Genomic DNA, 19,750 nt, shown 5'->3' with positions numbered 1-19,750 from the left:
CAAAGCCATGGTGGGAATTTCACTCTATAGAAGCAGTGTGATGGATTTTACATCAGTCGCTCTTCCTTTTTTTCTTTTTTAGACTTTGCTGCCAGACAAAGATGCACTGCAGGGTAAAACATCAGTTTTGTCTCCTCATCGAGGTTCAGGGAATTATTACTTAAAAAAATTACAGCAACTTTAAAACTGTTTCATGCTATGATGGTTTTATTTAGTATGCGGATCACGTGCGGGCCAAACTGTGAGGGGTGATCCATACTTTGTTCCACTCCACCCCTAATGAGCAGTATGATTGGGTAAAGTTAGGGTAAGAATATCAGGGCAAGCCAATCAGAGGCGGAGGTGTTAGCAAAACATTAGCTAACTTCCTGTTGAATGTCATGTCAGTAATTAGCTAGCTAGTGAGGAGGAAGTTGACCAAGGTTCCACTGGGTATCAAGTTTGCTCAACTGCTATTGGAGCCAACATATCCATAATAATAAAGCTATCTACTGTTGAGTTTATTTCTTGATATGAAAAATTAACTCTTAGTAGTGGAAATGTTCGTTATAGATATCTCTAATTTAGTTACAACGATCAGTCAGCCCTACTGATTACATCTTAAAGGCTTGCCACACACAACATGCTTTAAATTGTCCATTGTGTGTGTGTGTGTGTGTGTGTGTGTCTGTGTATCTGTGTGTAGGAGTGTGGTGATGCCCATCGCCCAGCAGTTCAGTCCAGATGTGGTCCTGGTGTCGGCAGGCTTCGACGCAGTGGAGGGTCATCAGTCTCCTCTGGGAGGATACAACGTCTCCGCCAAGTGTGAGTACTGCACTGGTTACCATGGTGACAAGACCATCTTTTTGAACGTCAGCAAATAGTTTTGATGAGTGTTTCTTGACGGTGACCGGTGTGTGTCTGTGTGTGTGTGTGCGCAGGTTTCGGACAGCTAACGCAGCTGCTGATGGGTCTGGCGGGTGGGCGCGTTGTTATGGCGCTGGAGGGCGGTCATGACCTCACCGCCATTTGTGACGCATCAGAGGCCTGTGTCTCTGCGCTTCTGGGAGACCCGGTGAGCAAGTCAGAATGTCAGCAGTAATTATTCATGTTTTAATTTGAAACATGAACTCATCCTATAAAAAATATGGAAATACTACACTGCCAGTAAGACCAGGACCAAGTCTCTGAGTGAACTTTGTGGTGATATGATGAATGAGCTACAATATTGTCCATTCGAATGTCAAAGGGACAGTTCAACATTTCAGTTTATTTGCTTTGCTACACTGATTGCTCATGACTGTGCATAAAGTACAGAACTGGAGTCAGGACTGTCTTTGGTTAACACAAAGGCTGGAAACAGGGAGAAACAGCTAGTCCAATTCTGTCCAAAGTGGAAAGATACGTCCAATGCTCACTAATCAACACATTGTTTACCTCAAAAAGGGAGTTACATGCTGGAACTATTTCTTAGAGCAGTGATTCCCAACAGTTCTTCCTTTTTCCTTCCTTCCTTCCTCCTACTTGTATTCAAGGAAAGCTGAGCCCCCTCAGCCCACACACATGCATACATACACTAAACGTTTCAGAGCTGTACTGTCCAAAATAAGCACCAATTAAACTGTCCTGATTCTTTGAACCTTCACCTTAAATGGTCTCTTTTCTAGTCAGCTTAACATTTTTTAACAACCCAGCAGAGTAGCTTATAAACACTCATCCTGACCAAAAGAACAATGTTTCACGTCTGCTAAGCAGCCTTCAAAGTAACCTAATGTGTTTAATTGAGGACAAAGAAATGTATCTGTTCAAATAGATTTGTTTACAGACCTTTGTATAAATGACGGGGTTCATACAGGTGCTGGAAATCCTTGGAAACACTTGAATTTCTGCACAGGGTCTTTTATTTTGAAAATTAACCAGATTCTCCCTGCCTTTTCTGTGTCTGACTTCCTGCCTGTTCGATCTGCTCTGTGCTAATTGACGCAGCATCCGTCAAAAATAGACTTGCTGTGTATTTGAAATGGAGAGCTGCTTCTGGGAAGCGTCTGAAACATGTTGCAGTGCTTTTGGTGGAATGATGGAATGAATTTTGGTTGATAATGAGGACAATAAAATCTGATTTAATGTGCTGAAGAGGTGAAATAAGCATTTTGTGTGTAAATATGACATTTACCAGCTGTAAGCTGCTCGAAAAGCTTGAAAATGATTGAAAAGTGCTTGAATTTGACTTTGGAAAAGGTGCAGGAACCCTGAAATTGTGACTTTAGTTGACATGTGCAAATCTGATTTTGAGGATCTCAGAGCAGACAAAGTCATGGGAACCCCCTGTGGGGACTAGTGTCTTGGAGAACAGCTGCTGGGTGTGACTGAAGGCAGCATCCCAGAGGTGTACCATCACAGTGAGGTTGCCAAGTTTGGTACCAAAACCTGCTCACTGATCCCATCTGACAACCCACTGTTGACCTTATGAGCCTTCTGGTTTTTGCTTTATTCAGCTTCTTGTCTCATAACATCTGGTTGCCGTTGCCAGCAGTAGTAAATAAATAGCAATCATTGGTCATGTGACCTGAGACTACAGCATCCACCACAGATGTAGGATTAAAAAGACCATCTTTGGGTCAAGGTAACTGTAATGGTTAAGTATCTCACATCCATTCATTCAACATTTAGTTATACAGGTGAGATCACTGATTGGTGAACAACAATGAGATTTACTAACATTGTAAAGGCATTACCTCTACTAAAAATCCATTAAAACTAATAATAGATTAAAATAAATAAAATGTAAAATGAAATAAAAATTCTCTACCCCATTAGCTCTGTGTTGGAGCAGTAGCTTAATGTTTCCCTTATGACAAATTTCAAGAGATTTGATAACTAACTCATCAGAATAATTTAGCATATCATTAGATTATTAACATTTTTGTATTCCTAATTATCCCTCTGAAACGTTTGTTGAGCTGACGCTCATTTGGAGTGGTTTATGAAGCTCAAAAAGATCTGTTGTGCTTTATATGGATGGTCATGTTCAAACAATCACAGAAGAGGTAGTTTGATAACGCTGTGAAGCAGCATGGGATCATGGGAGTTGCTTTCCATGTTAAACAACCACCATAGCTAATTAAATTGATATGAATCATGTTCACAGACGAGGTGAAGCTTTCAAGTTTTATTCAACTTATGTTTAGCCACGTTCACTGACTTCCCTCCTCACTCTGACATATTTTTTCCCAGAAGTTATGGCAGTTAAGGTTGTCACAAGTATTGATACTTTAATACATATGTTTAAAATCAATACAATACTAACATTTCATAGTATCAAGAGTACCAAAGCTTCAAAAATGTTAAGATCCAAGTGTTCATGTAGGATCTCAGCTCTGTTTAGTCTTCATTTGGTTTCAGTTCCAACACTGTGTGCAGGTGGTTAATGGAAACATTTGGGATGATGTAAATACACAATTCAAACAAAATATATAACATACATCTAGTGTTTTTAGACTTTTAAATGCAGAAATGTTTTGTTTTAATTTAATCTAGTTTTAATACACATTGTGTATGTAGGCACTTGTTTTGATGGCTAGTCAGTCATGTTACATATATATACACACTAGAAAAAAACAACTCATACCAACGCATTTTGACAAGTCACCATGACTGTGTGGGAGAGCTACAACCACTAATAATGATCAGTGTTGATCAGACTGTCAGAGTCTCTCCACGCAGTGTCTTCCAGCTGTCACGCTGTGTTATATACTGTAGAACAGGTCAAATAAGAAATGCTGAAATGCACGTGATAACAGACAGATAGACCAAAAGTCTCACACCTGAGCTCTTCATTCTTGCTGAGAAGCACAAAGTGGATGGGTGGAGATGCTGCACAAAAATGCTACATGGATGGATAAACTTGTTGCTAATCAAGAAATAGTTCCAGCATGCAACTCAACCAAAACTACAACTTGTTTTTATGTTTTCTGTTAAACAATTCTGTTAATTAGTGAGCTTTAGAGGTGCTCATTGGAATAATTTTTCACTTTGGGCTGTTTGCTCTTTGCCGCTGCTTCTGATCATTATGCTAAGCTAGGCTAACCATGTCACGACTCCAACACACAAGATGAACACTGACCCTCTCACATCACTCTTGCGGGGTTTGATATGAACAACTTTAAAATGTTGAACTGTTCCTTCAGACACAGCAGATCAACATATATAGATGAGACAGTTTGTGTTGTTTTCATCCTCAGTGATGAGATTTGTGTTTGCTGGATGTGTTTTTTTATTAATTTCATGCATTGCTGTTAACACACACTCTCTGTCTCTTTCAGTGTGACTCTGTGTTTCAGTGGCCTCAGGAGAAGCCATGTCCAAAAGCTTGCGCCTCACTAGAGAGAGTAATAGAGATCCAGAGTAAGACACACACACACACACACACACACACACACACACACACACACACACACACACACACACACACACACACACACACACACACAGTCCTATATTACTAACAGTGGACTATCATGCTACACTGACCAGATATGAACCTATGGTTCTGGTCTTTAAAAAACATAAAATAAAAATAGAATGTTTCTTTCAAAAATGGACAATTGAATTAATACTGAATACAACAAATGTTTCACCTGCAAATCAGTAACTTGGCTGCATGCACTAATATTAAGAACAGTAATATTAGCAACAATATGTACCATATCTATGTTTAAATTATGTAAAATATATAAAACTTTATTTACAGATTACAGTGGTAAATGATGATGATGTCATTTTCTCATTTTAGGGGAATTCATATTCTTCTGTGTTTTTGTTGGTTCTTTTTACGGCCTGTGTGTAAACATGAAGACTGAATTTTAGAGAAGACTCTTCATCCTGTGGTTTATAACTTATTTTGTATTTATTTTTAATAACTTAACAGGAGAAAAAACTTTTACCAGACTCCTGCATCGACCACACTTTGTTGTGGCTGTTGGGACGCTCATTTAAAATCCGTTCATGAATGTAGCGAGGTCAGATTAAAGATACTGATTTGTTCTTTTTAAATAAGGATCACTTGCATGCTCATTTTTGGTCCTCTGTCACTTTTCATCCAAAACTGTGTATTAAAGTTGCTTCTGTCAGTCTTAACAGTAAATCAGAGTATAATATAAATGCTCTGGACAAGATGCATCATGTGGACAAAATCTGCTGGAATCTATCTTTAAGAGCAAAAAACTGTTGTATTTTAATATGAATCATAGATTCTGTAATTGATGTTGCACACACACACATAAACTAAATATATCCAGTGATTAGAAGCTACATCATGTCTTGACCTTCAGTCCCTCCTCAATCTGTCTCTCGTGTCTCTCTGTCCCTGCAGGTAAACACTGGCCTTGTCTCCAGAGTTTGTCTCAGACGAGCGGCACCTCGCTATTGGATGGCCCCCGGGGGGCTCAGGGCCACTCGGAGGACGAGGCAGAAACAGTCAGCGCCATGGCCTCCCTTAGTGTTGATGTTGAGCAGCCGACCTCCGTCCCTGACAGCACGGAAACCAGCAGGTCAGCGGCGCACTGTGTTCACATCAAATCATTGGGTAGTGAGAAGAAGAGAACTAGTTCTGGGACGTACAGCTAGCAGACTGGGAAAAAGGCACATTGGCACACAAAACACAACAGAATGACATGGTTGCTGCCAATGGATGTTTCAGGTCATCCAGGTTCATATGATAGCAGTGTCTTCAGTTTGGCTGTGTGTGAGTGTTTCATCTGTCCGTCTTTCACAAGTTGTAGGTGGCTCAGTTTTCAAGCTAAACTCATGATCCCCTGCAGACTTGCACCTGATGGAGAAAATTGTGAGATCATTTGTGTCACAAATGAATTGCCATGTATTTACTCTTAAACACGATGTTTGATTTTGAACTGCCGCAGGTCCACAGAGGAGCCAATGGAAGAAGAGCCTGTCTTGTAGGAGGAGCTTAAACAAGAACCACACAAAAACTCCACATTCACCTCCTTCTGGCACCTCCTCTTCCTCTTCCTTTCCCTCTTCCTCCACAGAGTGTGCGTAGGTACACGTGCGCATGGGGTGGAATTGTGCCGTTATGGAGTACTCCGATTGGCTGAGGAGAACAGTACGGAGGCAGGAGAAGGACACATCTCTTTCCTATTGGTTCTTCATCCCAAGGAGGAGCAGACGACTTGTTAGCATCTCCATGGAAACCAGAGGAGGAGAGTGGTCAGCAAGGAGACACGTCTTGTGACCTGTATACTTAACCACCTGTACACAGCACCACCGAATTTTCCCTCTTCCTCCGCCCAGTCACTCTTCTGTCTTTCTATTTTGTCCCTGCTCCTCTGTTTCCACAGCGGGACGATGACTGCGGAAAAAAATGCCAAAATATCAGGCAGCAAGCAGACGACTGGTCTTCTTGTCTGTCAGAGGGACCGGCTGAGCAAACACTCGGCAGGGTTGGCTGGCGGAGGAGGAATAACTTGTTTTTAAAATGAGCAGAGGAGGAGGAGGAACTAGGTGCCTTTTTTAAAGAAAAAAAACAAAACAAACAAACCAAGTCCAATCAGAAACCACAAAACACCACCGCCGCAGCACCTCAGCAAAACCAACCAGCCAATCAGGACTGAAGAAACACACTGACGCACACACACATACCTGCTGTCGTTTCAGTCGGTCAGTTCATCTTTGAGTCTTTGTTTCTTCATCTGGATGCCTTAATTTGTTCTTGTCTCACTATTTAGCAACCTCGAGAGAGATAGCGAGAGAGAATCATGGGAGCTGATGTAAACATGTAAACATTCAGACTGCTAAGAATTGTATTTTCTTTCAAATCTTGCAATATTCACACCAGGTATTCCCAACAGACTGAAGAAAAGCCTCTAAAGCCATCATTACACACTAGACATCTCCAGTAAAAATCTCCATTGAATATTAATATAAATTGAATAATAATATTCAATCAGACTTTTATGGGATCTGGTGAGTGTCTCAGGATCAGGCCGGTTTTAGCAGTATTCATCGTTTGAAATATGTACGGAAAGAAACAGACCACCACTCTTCTCTCTCTTTCACTCATTCTGGTTGAGAGTCATGACCTGAGCCCCGTCCCTTCTTCTCTAAAGGGATTGTGGGATTGTGGCACGTTTTTTAAACACCACAACGACCACCACAACCCTCTTTTTTTTTTTTTTTAATTATTATTGTAATATTTCCTGTTTGGTGTAAATACTGTCTCCTGTCCTGTTGCTCACGGTTACATCACAGCAGACTCAATGTGGTCACTTTTCTATATCTGTACATACATATATGTATAAAAACACAAAATACTTTCTCTTTTTGTATAAAACAGACAAAATAATATTCTATATATAAATATATATATATGTAAACAGTGTTTTATCCAATCAGATTGGATTTATGAATATATTCTATTTGGAGATTTGATGTTTTAAAGGTTTGGCTGTTTGACAGGAAGTAAGCACATGGTCTGATGTCATCAGACCGCCACCTGTTTGTTTGTTTGTTTGTTTACAGATCTTGAGGGTGGCTGGATATTGTTGTCATAGGAGTTGTTGTTGTTGTTGTTGTTGGAGGTGAACAGCGAGGCAGGCAGCGCTGCCCTCCACAGGCAAACCGCAGCAACAACAGAATATGAGATATTAAGGTCAAAGGTCAGGACGGGGTTAATAGGTTGGTCCAGTGATGATGCATTTTTGTAGTCCACCAGGGAGTTAGCTTGGCCCTCCATGGCTTACATCTTTCATTAGACCTGATCTCATTCTACATATCACAGCCGAATCACCAGCTCCACTAACGCAGACGCTTTAGTCACCGACCGGCTCCAAAAGTTTGTTACAGCAACAACTGCGACCATTTTTATCTGCATTAATATGCAGATATATGTTTACAGAGATTAGCCTCCAACTCCATCCTTGCATCTTAAGTTGCTAATTGGTAAACAATGACTGGAGGAGGATATCTTGACCCAGGTAGCTGTTATCCAGATATCCACTGGCTTCACTAGAAACCTTGAAACACTGGTCATTGCACTCAGAGGCCACATCATTGTTAGCCAATGACCGAAGGATACTGAGATAGTCCTCTTAGCAACATAGGAGATGGTGGAAAAGTGCGAGGCAGTTGCGGTGTAACAAATATGTATGAATTACCCTGACCAAGAAAGATGATCAAACATGATTCAGAAGGCCACCAGTGGGAGCACAAGATCCACGGACGTCCCAGAGAGGGCAGGAGATGTCAGGCAGTGGATCAAAGACAGTGTTCCTTCTTTTTAGCTCATGAGGATAGAGTCATATATCACTTCACTCAAATTTACAAGAATATTTTGGTGCTAGCTGCTTGAGATGTTGCGATACCATTGTTTCCTTCCCGGCAAGAAGGAAACAATGGTATCAGATATATATGTATATATATATATATATATATATATATATATATATATATATATATATATATATATATATATATATATATACATATATGTATGTACACACACACACACACACACACACACACACACAGTATATGTATATATTAGCTGTATACAACTAAACTAACTTGCCCGAAAATACCTGACCCAGCATTTTTGGCTGTATAGACATTTCTGATACTGATATCAGTATTGGAACAACCCTAGTAGCTACCATGATGACTGTCATTATATTCACAGCAAACAAAATACAAGAGTCCTGGCTATTTTGTCATAGTTAGGGGTAGGGTTGGGGTTAGGGTTAGGGTTAGGGGGTTGAGATGAATTTGGCTTAACTGACGTTTCGAATCCAAGGAACAATAGCCAGGTTCTGAAAATTCCAGCGTATGGTGCAGAAATAAAAATAAGTGAGTTTGATGGAGAGAACATCTCTTGGTCAGGGTGTGTTAAATCTTGGAAGCGGTTAACAATATTGCCTACCATCTGATGAGTTCATATCTTCAACATTCTTGCTGTAACAAATTTTATGATCCACTCAGCGACAGTGACGTAATAACACTCTTCCTGGATCAGGGCTAATGGACCACTTGGTGACTGAAATCAGCTGCGTGATTGTTAGATGAAACCATCTCAGCTCTCACAAGTCAGCATTGCTCACACCAGATCAAAAGGATACATCAGATGTATTGGGTAACATTTTAAAAAAATGAACCTGAGGTCTTACTGCTTTGGTGCCATTTATGGAAACTTCTTTGGCTTCATATCTACACTACCCCAACAAATTAAGAAAACCCAAAAGAAATTGTGTTTTTCTTTTAAAAAAAACCTACAGTTGAGATGTCTATTGATTACAAAGCATCCTTTAACTGAAAGTGTGTGTACTGGAGGTTTATGGCTTTAAAAAGTACTGTTGATGTGATAATTCTCCAACTGCAGTGAAACTTTGAAGACCATCAGCAACTTTCTTTACTGCAGTAGATCTCATGAAAGCTTTAAAATTGATGAACAGGGTGTAAAAAGGTTTGTTCAAGCTCACAAAACTACAACCGAAACTCCACACACATCCATCCATCCATACACTGTTTGCAACCATGGCTCAAACACACTAACTCCAGTTTATCACTCTTTCTTCTGTGGTCTTCGAGCACATGTGGCTTCTTTTTTTATTTGTTTGTTTTGAAGATGTGATGTTTTTTCCAGTATCACTTTTCACAAACTGACAAATCACATCTGAGGCTGGGGTGAGCCGCTTCTCTACTCGGTGAAGACACCCGGTGGACGCAACGCTTCAGACCTGGACCATCCTATTATCCGCATCTATAGAAAGTCAACTCAGACACATTATTGAGTCACTCAGTGCGCTGACTCTGCCGGACACCATCTTCAACCTCACTGAAGTTTCCCAGGACCCTCTACGGTGTAGCGAGTGTTGTAGCTCACGCTGCTACCTCTGGGTCTCATCTGTTCAAAGCAATATAACACTGATAGGACAGCAGAGAGAGAAGGAGAACTATAATGTCCAGCTTTAACATTGCCATGGTAACACAGCAGACAGCGTCACAGCTTACATCATTCGTGGAGCTCCCTGTGGTTGAGTGCTGTTTGTGTGTACTATCTGTCAGGTGGAAGAGGCAGATTGATCAACAGACTGATTGATTTATTGAGCTGTGTTTCCAGGCGGTTCAGTGTAGTCTTTTTGTACTAATGTAAACACTAAGGCCATTTTGTCCATTAAACCAGTAGTCAGTAACAGCAGCGCCTCTTGTTGGGGAGGAAGAGCGATGGAGTCGGACAGATCGTGTTAAAGAGATGAAAATTAGCTATTGAACGTGGTAGCTGTTAGCGACTGAGCTCGACTGGAGCTCAGGTGGGCACAAAGGAACAAAACAAATTGCTGTGGTGGGATGAGCAAGCGGCAACAACCACACCTGAGAAGCCTGTCAGTTAAGCAATTTATACCCTGCTTAAAAATGCCTTAATATTTTCTCTACCATTTACAAAAAAAAAAAAAAAAAAAAAAAAACATCCAACAAGTGATCAATTCAGATATTCTGTTGAAGATTCTGGTATTTTCTCTGTCACTGGGGCGACATCAAGTGGTCGTCTGACAAACTGCAGTTTCAAATGTATTGTTTTCAACATTAAGGATTCATTCTGGTTTATTACAACTTGGGCCTCGTTTTTGTAGTTTTGGTCATCTTTACCATCAGTAATAAGAACACTGAGAACCTCAGAAAAAAGAAGTCTGATGAGGTGAAAAAATAGATCAGTTGGACATAAACAAACCCCACCATATTTGTCATATCTGTGCACAAACACTTTTCCTGCACGGTGAGGGATAATAACCAACATCATACATGTGCTCTGACAATTTAACTGCCAGATTCAGTGGTTTAGATTAACACCTCCCAACCCTTTCTGGCTTGTGACCTTGTTAAAGAGAGGTAATATATATTCACAGCTTTAAGGAGATTGAATAGTTGCAAGCAGATCAATCAAAGAGTGATTTTCAGATTGTTTAATTTGAATTGTCTTAAGAGGTCAGAAACAATCAAGTATTTAACAATAAAAAATCAGAGATTAGATTAGATTACAAAATACCTTGTTTTTCAACGTTTCGATCCTAGAGATCTCTGTCAGGCATCATCACATCTTCATTGTTAAATCTTCAGTCTTTGTTAGACTTGGTCAAATCTTTATTGTCAAAACTTTGACCATTGTCAGGCATCGTCAAATTTTGGTCAAATCTACCTGATTGAAGAAGCGAGAATGAAGACTTGACCAAATTTTGACAGTGTCTGATGAAGATCTCTTTTAGATCAAAATGTTGCTGAATTAAAATTGATGGTGGAAGGTGGTAGATCTTTTGTCTGAATCTTGCCGTCAGTTTGTTTTTTTGATCCAGCACCTGTAGAAGTCTTTTGGACCTGCATACCCTACACTGTTTGTTTTTGGATTACCATCCCGGCAAAGTGGGCCTAACAATTTGTGTAACTCTGAAACCGACAATCATGCCCACATTAAACTTAAATGGAAATTTGACTGTTGAGGACAGACTTTTTAACCCACCTTTTAACAAAATGACGTAACCCTCTTGACGTGGTCATACAGCATATCGTTCAAACTAATTCTTTTGGAAAATACCCTGGCTTTTCATTGGAGCGATGTTACTGTGCTCCGGACAACTCAGGTTTCATTATTTTATTGTTACACAGAACCATCTGGGAAGTTGTCCTTAGAAACTGTTTGGAAAAGGGCAGGGACTTAAAAAACACACTTGGCTATCACATCTCACATAGGCTATCAGCCAATTGCTCTTCTTTCAATGAAGAAATACTCTCCAGCTCTGATATAATTGATGCTATCACAGCATGTATGCTAACCTCTTCAGGAGCCGCCATTGTCGAGACAAGTTGCTTCCATGAACGCCTCTCACCGTTGTCACACCTAAAACCACACCCACAGCTTCCATTAGTCCCTTGTAGGGTGCTGACTGGCTGCACCACTTTTGGTGTGGACACAAATGGATATTTGATGGCAAGATGGATTCTTGCGTCATCTTGTGATCTCATGAATCCAAAATGATCCGCCAAAATACAAAAACTGAGACTCAAGTTGTAACAAGCTGAATGATCCTTTAAGTCAGGCTGGTTGCTGCTTGCTGCTGGAGAGCACATGTAAGCATTGGTTGAGGGCTGAAACTTTATGAGGCTGTTTCAGTGCAGCTCAGTTTTGGTTGGTTTGGACTGAGACAAACGTTTGGAGGAGCCAACATGGTCATCCTTTAAAAAAAGGGGGGGCTTAAGGAACCATTTGAACCCTGAATTTAAAATTCTAACAATACAACAGTGCTGACAGTCTGATGGTTTATGTCATCAGGGTGACGAAACCTCCCCAGTCCAGAGGCTACACCGCTTTACTGTTGCTACCACCCACCCACACACACACACACACACACACTTAAGGTGAAACGCACACTTTAACACACATTACACACACAGACACACACAGACTATTTTGCTACATGAGTTAATACTGTATATTTCTTGATATGTTTGATACTGTGGTGTACATGTAGTGTCCTGCTATGATGCGGTGTGAGGGAGGGGTCGGGGGGGTGTATTTGGACTCGTGGGTGGGACGGAGGAGGTTCAGTATCGGTGTGACTGTCACCTTCTCTCTCTCTCTTTTACCTCCTTGTGTTTTCGAGGGGAGACGTTCTCTCTGTTACCTTTCTCTCGTCCGGCTCGTGACTGAAAAATTGGAAAAAAAAAAAAACGCTGTTTTTGTTGGAACTGATCACAAGCACATTCCTGACTATTCTCTGTCTGTGCTGTCGTTTGAATCCAGATTCTTTCTTGTTGCGACAATACAACATGTGTCTAGTTCTTGCTGACTCACATGTATATAAAGTGCATATATGTGTACACATGTGCAATACACGCTATTCGAGCAATCTATTACTGTGACTATTATTGATGATGATACTTGTCCCTTTTTCGAAGTTTCAGCCCGTTTTTTTTCTTCTCGTCCTGATTTCCTGTTGATGAATTGTGTTGCAGGAGCTTAAAAAGGGAAGAAGGTGACTCTTGTGATTCTTCACACTCAGTTTCATTTCAGGGGTTTGTGGACATTTTATTGAAGCCCTTTTTTATTACTCTCACTGTAATGTTGTGACGTTGATCCTGATTATCTGTTTCTTTGTTTTTTTTTTTTTTAAGTGGGCCTGTTGTTAAACTTGTCTGGAAACTCAATAAAGCAATTCACTGACTTCCCTTGGCCTTTCCTAAGGTAACAAAACCCATATTCCATCACCTTCAGACAGAGCCACGCCAGCCGTTTCCCCTTGTTTCTGGTCATATTGCTAAGCTAAGCTAACCAGCTGCTGGCTGTAGCTTCATATTTACTGCTCAGACATCATCTGACTCACAGCAACAAAGTGAAGAAACACGTTTCCCAAAATGTGAAACTGTTCCTTTAAGGTTTACAGCCTCTCAGAGCCACCAAAAAAAAAGGTGACAATTAATGCTTTCATCAGTGGTGAGAAATGTCACGTCTTCCAGCCTTCACAATCTCATCATCATTATGAATTGATCGAACAAAAATGCTTATAAAGCCTGGAAAAAAGAGGCCTGTGTTACCTGAACAACTTCCAGGTTGCAGGTTTTAAACTTGATTTTTCAAACAAACCGTTTTAGTCTTTATAAGTTTAACTTTCAAAAGTACAGATTTGCAATGATAATCGATTATGTAATTAGTCAACAGTTTTTTTGAAAACTGATTTTTTTTTTTAAGATAAAAAACAACAAAATTCTCTGATTCCAGTTTCTGAAATGTGAATATTTACTGGTTTCTTTGCTCCTTTTTGACTGTAAACTGTATATAACTAACTGTAACTATATATATATATATATATGTACACACACTTATGTGTACTTAGGAGCTGGAGTGGAGACAGGACTTTAGAAAAAAAACTTGTGTACTGTGTATTTAGTTGTTTTTTTTTAAAGCAAATATTGGCTGGTTTCAGCTCAAATACAAAGATTTGATGGTTTTCTTGTTGTAAAAACACTTTGTACTGCCGATCAAACACATTTGTATATCAACTCTTGCTCTGCGGAGCTTTAATGACCTTTTCTTAAAAGTTGACAACTTTCTAACATTTTATAGATCAGAAAATGAATCAGTTATTTAAATAATTATGACCTACAACAAATTATTAAAAGTTAAATACCCTCAGTCTAAATCTGCTGGATTTGGCCTTCGAGGAATCATCAGTGTAAGGTTACTGTTTGTCTCACACACACACACACACACACACACACACACACACACACACAGAGGGAATAAAGATGTTCACCAGCGCTCCACCAGCTCAGCTGCTAACACTTTGGCCTGTTTGTTAGCAATAAGGCACGACTGTGTATGCAGCAGATTCTGGGATGCTGAACAGTGTGGAGACATAGGAGTGCCATAAGAAAATACTAAATCTGTGAAAGGAGAAATGTGGAAACATACAGAGTAATAAAAATATTCAAATATATAGCAAAGTAAATGAATAAGAGACAGTTTCATGTATTTTCACTTATTTGTTCATTTATTTCTGTTCAAATGTTTTTTTTTATTTTTATTTATATATAAATTCTCTTTTTTCTGCATATTTTAAAAATATTTATTTTCATAATGTCATTCATTTATTTTTATCCCTATTGCTCTTGCTTGATTGAACACTTGGTTGCAAGAATTGAGGGCCGGCCCAAAGCCAGCAGTGGGGACAGAGACAGGAACAAGGAAAAAAAAGGGACATAAATAATGACATAAAAATATACATTAAAAAATTAGTAATTCTTATTATTCCTCTATATTTTCATATATATATTATTTTTTTATGGCACTTCTATGAATCCACACATTTGTACAGTTACTGCAGTTACAAAGAAACTAGATCATCAAGAGGAGACACTTTAATAATGAATTTATAAATATTTAATGTGAAATTAGCACTGGAGCTCTTATTTTATACAGAGTGAAACAGTCACAATGTGCTTCTCCTGAAAAAGGGACAGATTGTCAGCACAGAGAAAACTCGCTGACTCATTCACTTCTAATGAGAGCTTGACTTTTCAAAAACAAGGCCACTGTTCTCTGATAATGTTTGTAGTCTGAAACGGCACACATGCTGGGACTGGACACCAACATGTCGTCTAGCTCTCTGGCGAGTAGATCTTGATGAGGTGCTGCAGTTCGGTGGGGTAGCCGGTGACGGGGCAGCGGCGGTTGGCCTTCACATACGTGTAGATGCAGCGATAACAGAAGACGAAGCCCGAGGTGGACAGCACCGTGGCGTTGGTGCGGAGCCTCCGGCACAGAGGGCAGTTCTTGCCATCAGAAACAGGTTGAGTTCCTTCCTCGCTCGAGTCCTGGCCGCTCTGTTCCTGCTGCAGGTGGAGGGGGGGCGGAGGAGCAGGCAGGGAGGTGAGGCTCTTCACAGTGCTCTGGTTCTCTGAGGAGTACCACCACTCCAGGAACTGCAGGAAGAAGACACCCAAAGACAGGGAGGTGGAGAGGGATAAGGCCACGCCCCTCGCAGCTGATGACATCAACCACCACGCTCTCTGCACCAGGCTGCAAACAGAACAACAATGCATTGTGGGTGACAGATTTAAGATCTTTAGTCTGACACTGGGCCTCTTCTTTCCAAAACAAACTATTGTTCTTTAAACTTGCTTTTCTTCTTCCCAGGAGCAGAAGTTTTGAGCAATTTCTGTTTTTTTGGAACTAAAGTGGTTTTAGTTTTTTTTTTTTTGCCCCGATTTAAGCCTCTTAGTTAAGCTTTGCTTTTAGGTTACATAAAAATCTGGCTTCCTTCAGTGGGATGGCAGGCTCTAACCAAACCATCATCTCTATCTGTCTGGGAGACGAGACTGGGGGGAAATGTGGGGTTCCTATGAAACTCTGGGTAAAAAAAAAAAATTCTGATTTTGGCCGATTCAGATTTTCTTTTACATTTTCTTCAAAAGTGCTCCAGGTAACAGCCAGGCCTTATTATATTAAGACTCTACCATGTACCAGAAGGAGCATGATCTTGCAAGATCTGAAATGGTACATGATTTCACATGATGTCACGTGGAAACAGTTATAAACAAATCGGAGACTGACACGGTGCTGTAGTGAAGCTTTGCAGTGAGAAAAGCAGAAGTTCAACGAGTCTGGATGAGAACATATTTGAAGAGACGCATCAACACAGGTTGTTTATTCTTCAGCCAGAACAGGAGGTGAGATTTTAACTGTCAGTCTGTGACAGTCTGAAGAGCTAGAAAGTTTGCTGTTGTTCAGTGAAACCATCAGCTGCTCCCTCTCCTTGTAAACTGTCTGTCTTCTTTTTATCCTGTTCTTGGAATCTATTGCAAATGCCTAATTCATGCAAGCATGTGTCTGAGGGTGTGTGGCTGTGACGTTACGGTCTGTGTCGCCGCACACTTGACATGACCATCGTGTGGAGCATGTGTATAAATTTGACCAGTACAGAATTGGATATGTGATGTTGACCGGCTGGTCAAAGTAAAAACCAGTCGGTTACAGTCTCTGGCCAGTCGATCAGTGCATCCCTATACTCTATTAGTCCACAGAACTGTGACAAGTCTTAATCTTACACTCAAATAGAGACACTTTAGAGATAGAGACACCCAAAATTAGCACTTATGTGCATGATTTGTAAATACGGCTATAACCGCTAAAAATAAGCGATTGGATTTGCCGAGACTCAACTCCTTTCTATACAGGACAGAAGAGAGAAAAGTATTTAAATGTGTTCAGCTCTCAGTATTTTTGTAGCTTCTAACTGAATCTCTGTGATTTGAAGTTGAGTTTCTCTCCTGCATCCCTGTTTGTACTTTTAGGTATCCGTTTTAATTTACAGTTTCTTGTTCGCTTTCAGCTAACAGGAGCCGTGTGTACTGCTGATGAAAACCCAACATTTCCTGATTTTGCTGCATCACAATAAAAGCTTTTATATAACAAAGCATTTAAAGGAAATAAGTCCACCATTCTGACGTGCACCAAAAAAGCCAGAGTTAGTGGGTGTTAGTGTGGTTTTGTCCAGTATGAAAAGGTTTTTAGACTGTTTGGACTGAGACGTACCTCCCCTCAGCCGGGTTGCCAGTTCTGCTGCTCTTCAGCTCCATGTCTCTGATATCTTGAGTGTTAAGTTGTGCCAGTCTGACTCTGGCCAGCCACAGCAGAGGACTATGAGTCCTGGTGACTCCAAAAACAAAGAGCAGCTGCTGGCAGAAGATCCATGCCTGCCAGGCTGAGCTGACATAGGGATAAGCCGCCACCGCTGCCCGGTACAGCCTCTGGCTCCTGGTCTGCGCCAGCCGGATGGAGAAGTCCTCCTCGTCCCTCTGCCGCGCCAGTGTCGCCTCCAGCTTGGCGCGCAGGTACGGCACCAGGCACAGAAGGAGAAGAGAGCACCAGTGGGCTTTCCTGTTCAGCCCTAGGCGAATGGGAAGTCCTCGCCCTCCCGAAACTCTCTTCAGGCCATAAAAGTTCTCAGAGAAAGAGGCGCTGCAGTGAGACAGGAAGTGGTTCTGGAGGAGGAGGTCCAGCAGCAGGTAGAGCTCATCAAAGTGTCGCCACAGGAAACCAAAACGGGACGGGCTGGACTCTGCCAGGACCTGAGGAGGACACCAGGACACCACAGGTTGTTAGAGACAGGGTCACAGTTATTTGTAGAGCATATTTTGGGGCTGCATGATGACTCAAACTAAGATCTCAGTCTCTAGTCAGGCCTCTCATTGTTCTGTGACAACTACTGTCAGGGAAAAGAAAGAGTGAGAAAGTACAGCTTGTACCAGAGTACTGATATGGCAAAAAATAAGTAATGAAAGCATCTGGAATATCCAGTATCAGTATTTCAATATTTCTGAAAACACTAAAGGATTTACACAATTGAAAAAAAATATATATACAGACACAAGTTTTTTTTTTGTTTTTTTTTTTCATTTTAAAAAGACACCCTTAATTTCCTGGGTGACCTGAGCTCACCTTGACAGCATGTCTCAGTGCTGGTCTGACCGCCTCCATCAGAGACTCCTGAGCCAGGACCTCAAAGATGGACGGCTGCTCGTTCGCAGCGCTGGAGGTCAGGTGGGCTCCGGCCTCCGCCATGATGGCTGCTGCAGAACCAAAACACAAAGACTTTTTACTTCACAGCACAAGTGGACAAGCAGGAAAATACCCTCTGGGCTTTAGGAGAGTTGGATTGCACCAGACGGGCAGTATGGAGGCATTTAATATTTTGTTGTTTTTTTTTTGTTGTTGTTGTTTTTTACGTGACAACAAACATGGTAAACATCCTCTTTAATTGGAGATTCTGCAACACTGTTTTCCTGTGAAACTCTAGTAGTGTTTTGTGGACTATAAAACTAAACCCAACTTTCATTCGGCATGAAGGTGAGTAGATAATGACTGAATTTTCATTTTTGTGTAAAATTCAATATACCCATCTATGCAATATCTACAGCCAGACATAGATCACCTTTCTGAAATGTAAATGTTTCGCATAAAATGGACTGCACATTTACACAATTATTAAAACACAATTATTGCAACTATACATAATTATTATTATTATTATTGTTGTTGTTGTTATTGTGTCATATTTGTCCCACATACTGTATGAAAGAGTGTAAATGCAATGACCTGTGTGTGCATTAGGGTTGAAGTTCATTAAACTCTACGTATGTCAGCCTCACACAAAGCAGGTAACTTCAAGTTCAACACCTTTTTAAAAATGTGACCTCTTTTATGGAAAGTTGTGGGAGATTCTGAATGTTTCTTTCTTGTGAATGACGTTACAGATTACACAAAATGTTCGTGTAAAGTTTAGCTTGATAGTAGGCAGATTAAGTTAAACTCATTTACAGATAAAACCAATAACAAAGCACCACTGGTCAAGTTAACACGCAGCCTGTCAATAACAGAGGCAGGCGGTGATGTTCTGTCTTCTTTCTGCAGACATGTTGTCAAACCTGGGTGACATACCTCCACCTCCCTGTGTTAGCTGTTAGCTGTCAGTTAGCAGCGCTGCGTCGCTGATGTTTCCGTCCGTCTCCGTCTCCTCAGCTCCGTCAGCATCACACACTCGTCTAAAAACACGTCATGTTGCCCTGAACATCACAGCAAACACACACACACGCCTCATTTGCCATTTCTCTGCTGTTACTGACCACTCGCGCCCTGCACGGCGTGTACATCATGCATGCACTAAGAGAACACTTCCGCATTCAGACGCTTCCTAAACGTCATGACGTGATGTACGTAAACGCTTCACCGGGCTTGTTGGCTGAGAAAATAGACTGCATACCCCTGTAACTGTTTTTTCTTCTACCCTGTCTTTCCATCCAATTTATTCATGAATTTTATTTTATTCATTATCCATTATTTATTTTTATATATTTTTATTTATTTTTATGTTTTAGCCATTTTTTATTTTTTAATATTATTTAATTATCTGTATTATTTATATTCATTTTATTTTGTTATGTCCATATATATATATATATATATATGATGAGAGAGAGAAAGAGAGAGAGGGAGTCATAAAACATTTCTGTTTACACTGTTATATTTTCATATCAAGATCAATTTTTCTTATTTCTATTCTATATCTCTACTTCTAATCTATTGCAGTATATGTATAATAACAAGTACATAATATCAGTATATTATTGTTCAGAAAACAGAACACATAGCTTTACTGTATATATTCTGTTTTTTATTATCTGTGGAGTGCTTCTGATCCTGATTCTGAGAGAG

At 40.4% G+C, this 19,750-nt stretch overlaps 2 protein-coding genes across 3 annotated transcripts in view; one reads left to right on the top strand and one right to left on the bottom strand.

Moving 5' to 3' along the window:
- The window catches only part of hdac5 (histone deacetylase 5), a 51,182-nt gene extending 42,789 nt beyond the window's left edge, over positions 1-8,393 (top strand). For both annotated transcript variants that reach the window (XM_084743668.1, XM_084743669.1), the window contains exons 23-27: positions 686-804; positions 921-1,054; positions 4,302-4,383; positions 5,351-5,528; positions 5,898-8,393. In XM_084743668.1, the coding sequence (XP_084599794.1) occupies positions 686-804; positions 921-1,054; positions 4,302-4,383; positions 5,351-5,528; positions 5,898-5,937 (553 nt within the window). In that variant the 3' untranslated portion in view covers positions 5,938-8,393. The remainder of the gene's footprint in view (positions 1-685; positions 805-920; positions 1,055-4,301; positions 4,384-5,350; positions 5,529-5,897) is intronic.
- Positions 8,394-14,926: 6,533 nt separating this feature from the next.
- pex12 (peroxisomal biogenesis factor 12) lies at positions 14,927-19,205 on the bottom strand. The gene is made up of 4 exons (XM_084745108.1): positions 18,977-19,205; positions 17,978-18,108; positions 17,072-17,607; positions 14,927-15,556 (listed from the first exon to the last, which is right to left on the bottom strand). Exons 2-4 carry the CDS (start codon positions 18,098-18,100, stop codon positions 15,136-15,138), a joined length of 1,080 nt encoding a protein of 359 aa, XP_084601234.1. The 5' UTR covers positions 18,101-18,108; positions 18,977-19,205; the 3' UTR covers positions 14,927-15,135.
- Between the last annotated feature and the right edge of the window lie 545 nt (positions 19,206-19,750).

This window comes from Lutjanus erythropterus, chromosome 19 (genome assembly GCF_056507025.1).
Source record: "Lutjanus erythropterus isolate fLutEry1 chromosome 19, fLutEry1.hap2, whole genome shotgun sequence".
Lineage (NCBI taxonomy): Eukaryota > Metazoa > Chordata > Actinopteri > Lutjaniformes > Lutjanidae > Lutjanus > Lutjanus erythropterus.
The sequence above is the reverse complement of the archived record's forward strand: the minus strand, read 5'-3'. Positions and strand labels throughout refer to the sequence as shown.

Bases quoted from the DNA above. Each gene is read 5' to 3' on its own strand.
- pex12 (XM_084745108.1), bottom strand. From the start codon at position 18,100: ATGGCGGAGGCCGGAGCCCACCTGACCTCCAGCGCTGCGAACGAGCAG. The intron at 17,608-17,977 runs GTGAGCTCAGGT...TGTCCTCCTCAG, and splicing joins CACTGAGACATGCTGTCAAG to GTCCTGGCAGAGTCCAGCCC. The intron at 15,557-17,071 runs GTACGTCTCAGT...TTCTGTTTGCAG, and splicing joins GGCAACCCGGCTGAGGGGAG to CCTGGTGCAGAGAGCGTGGT.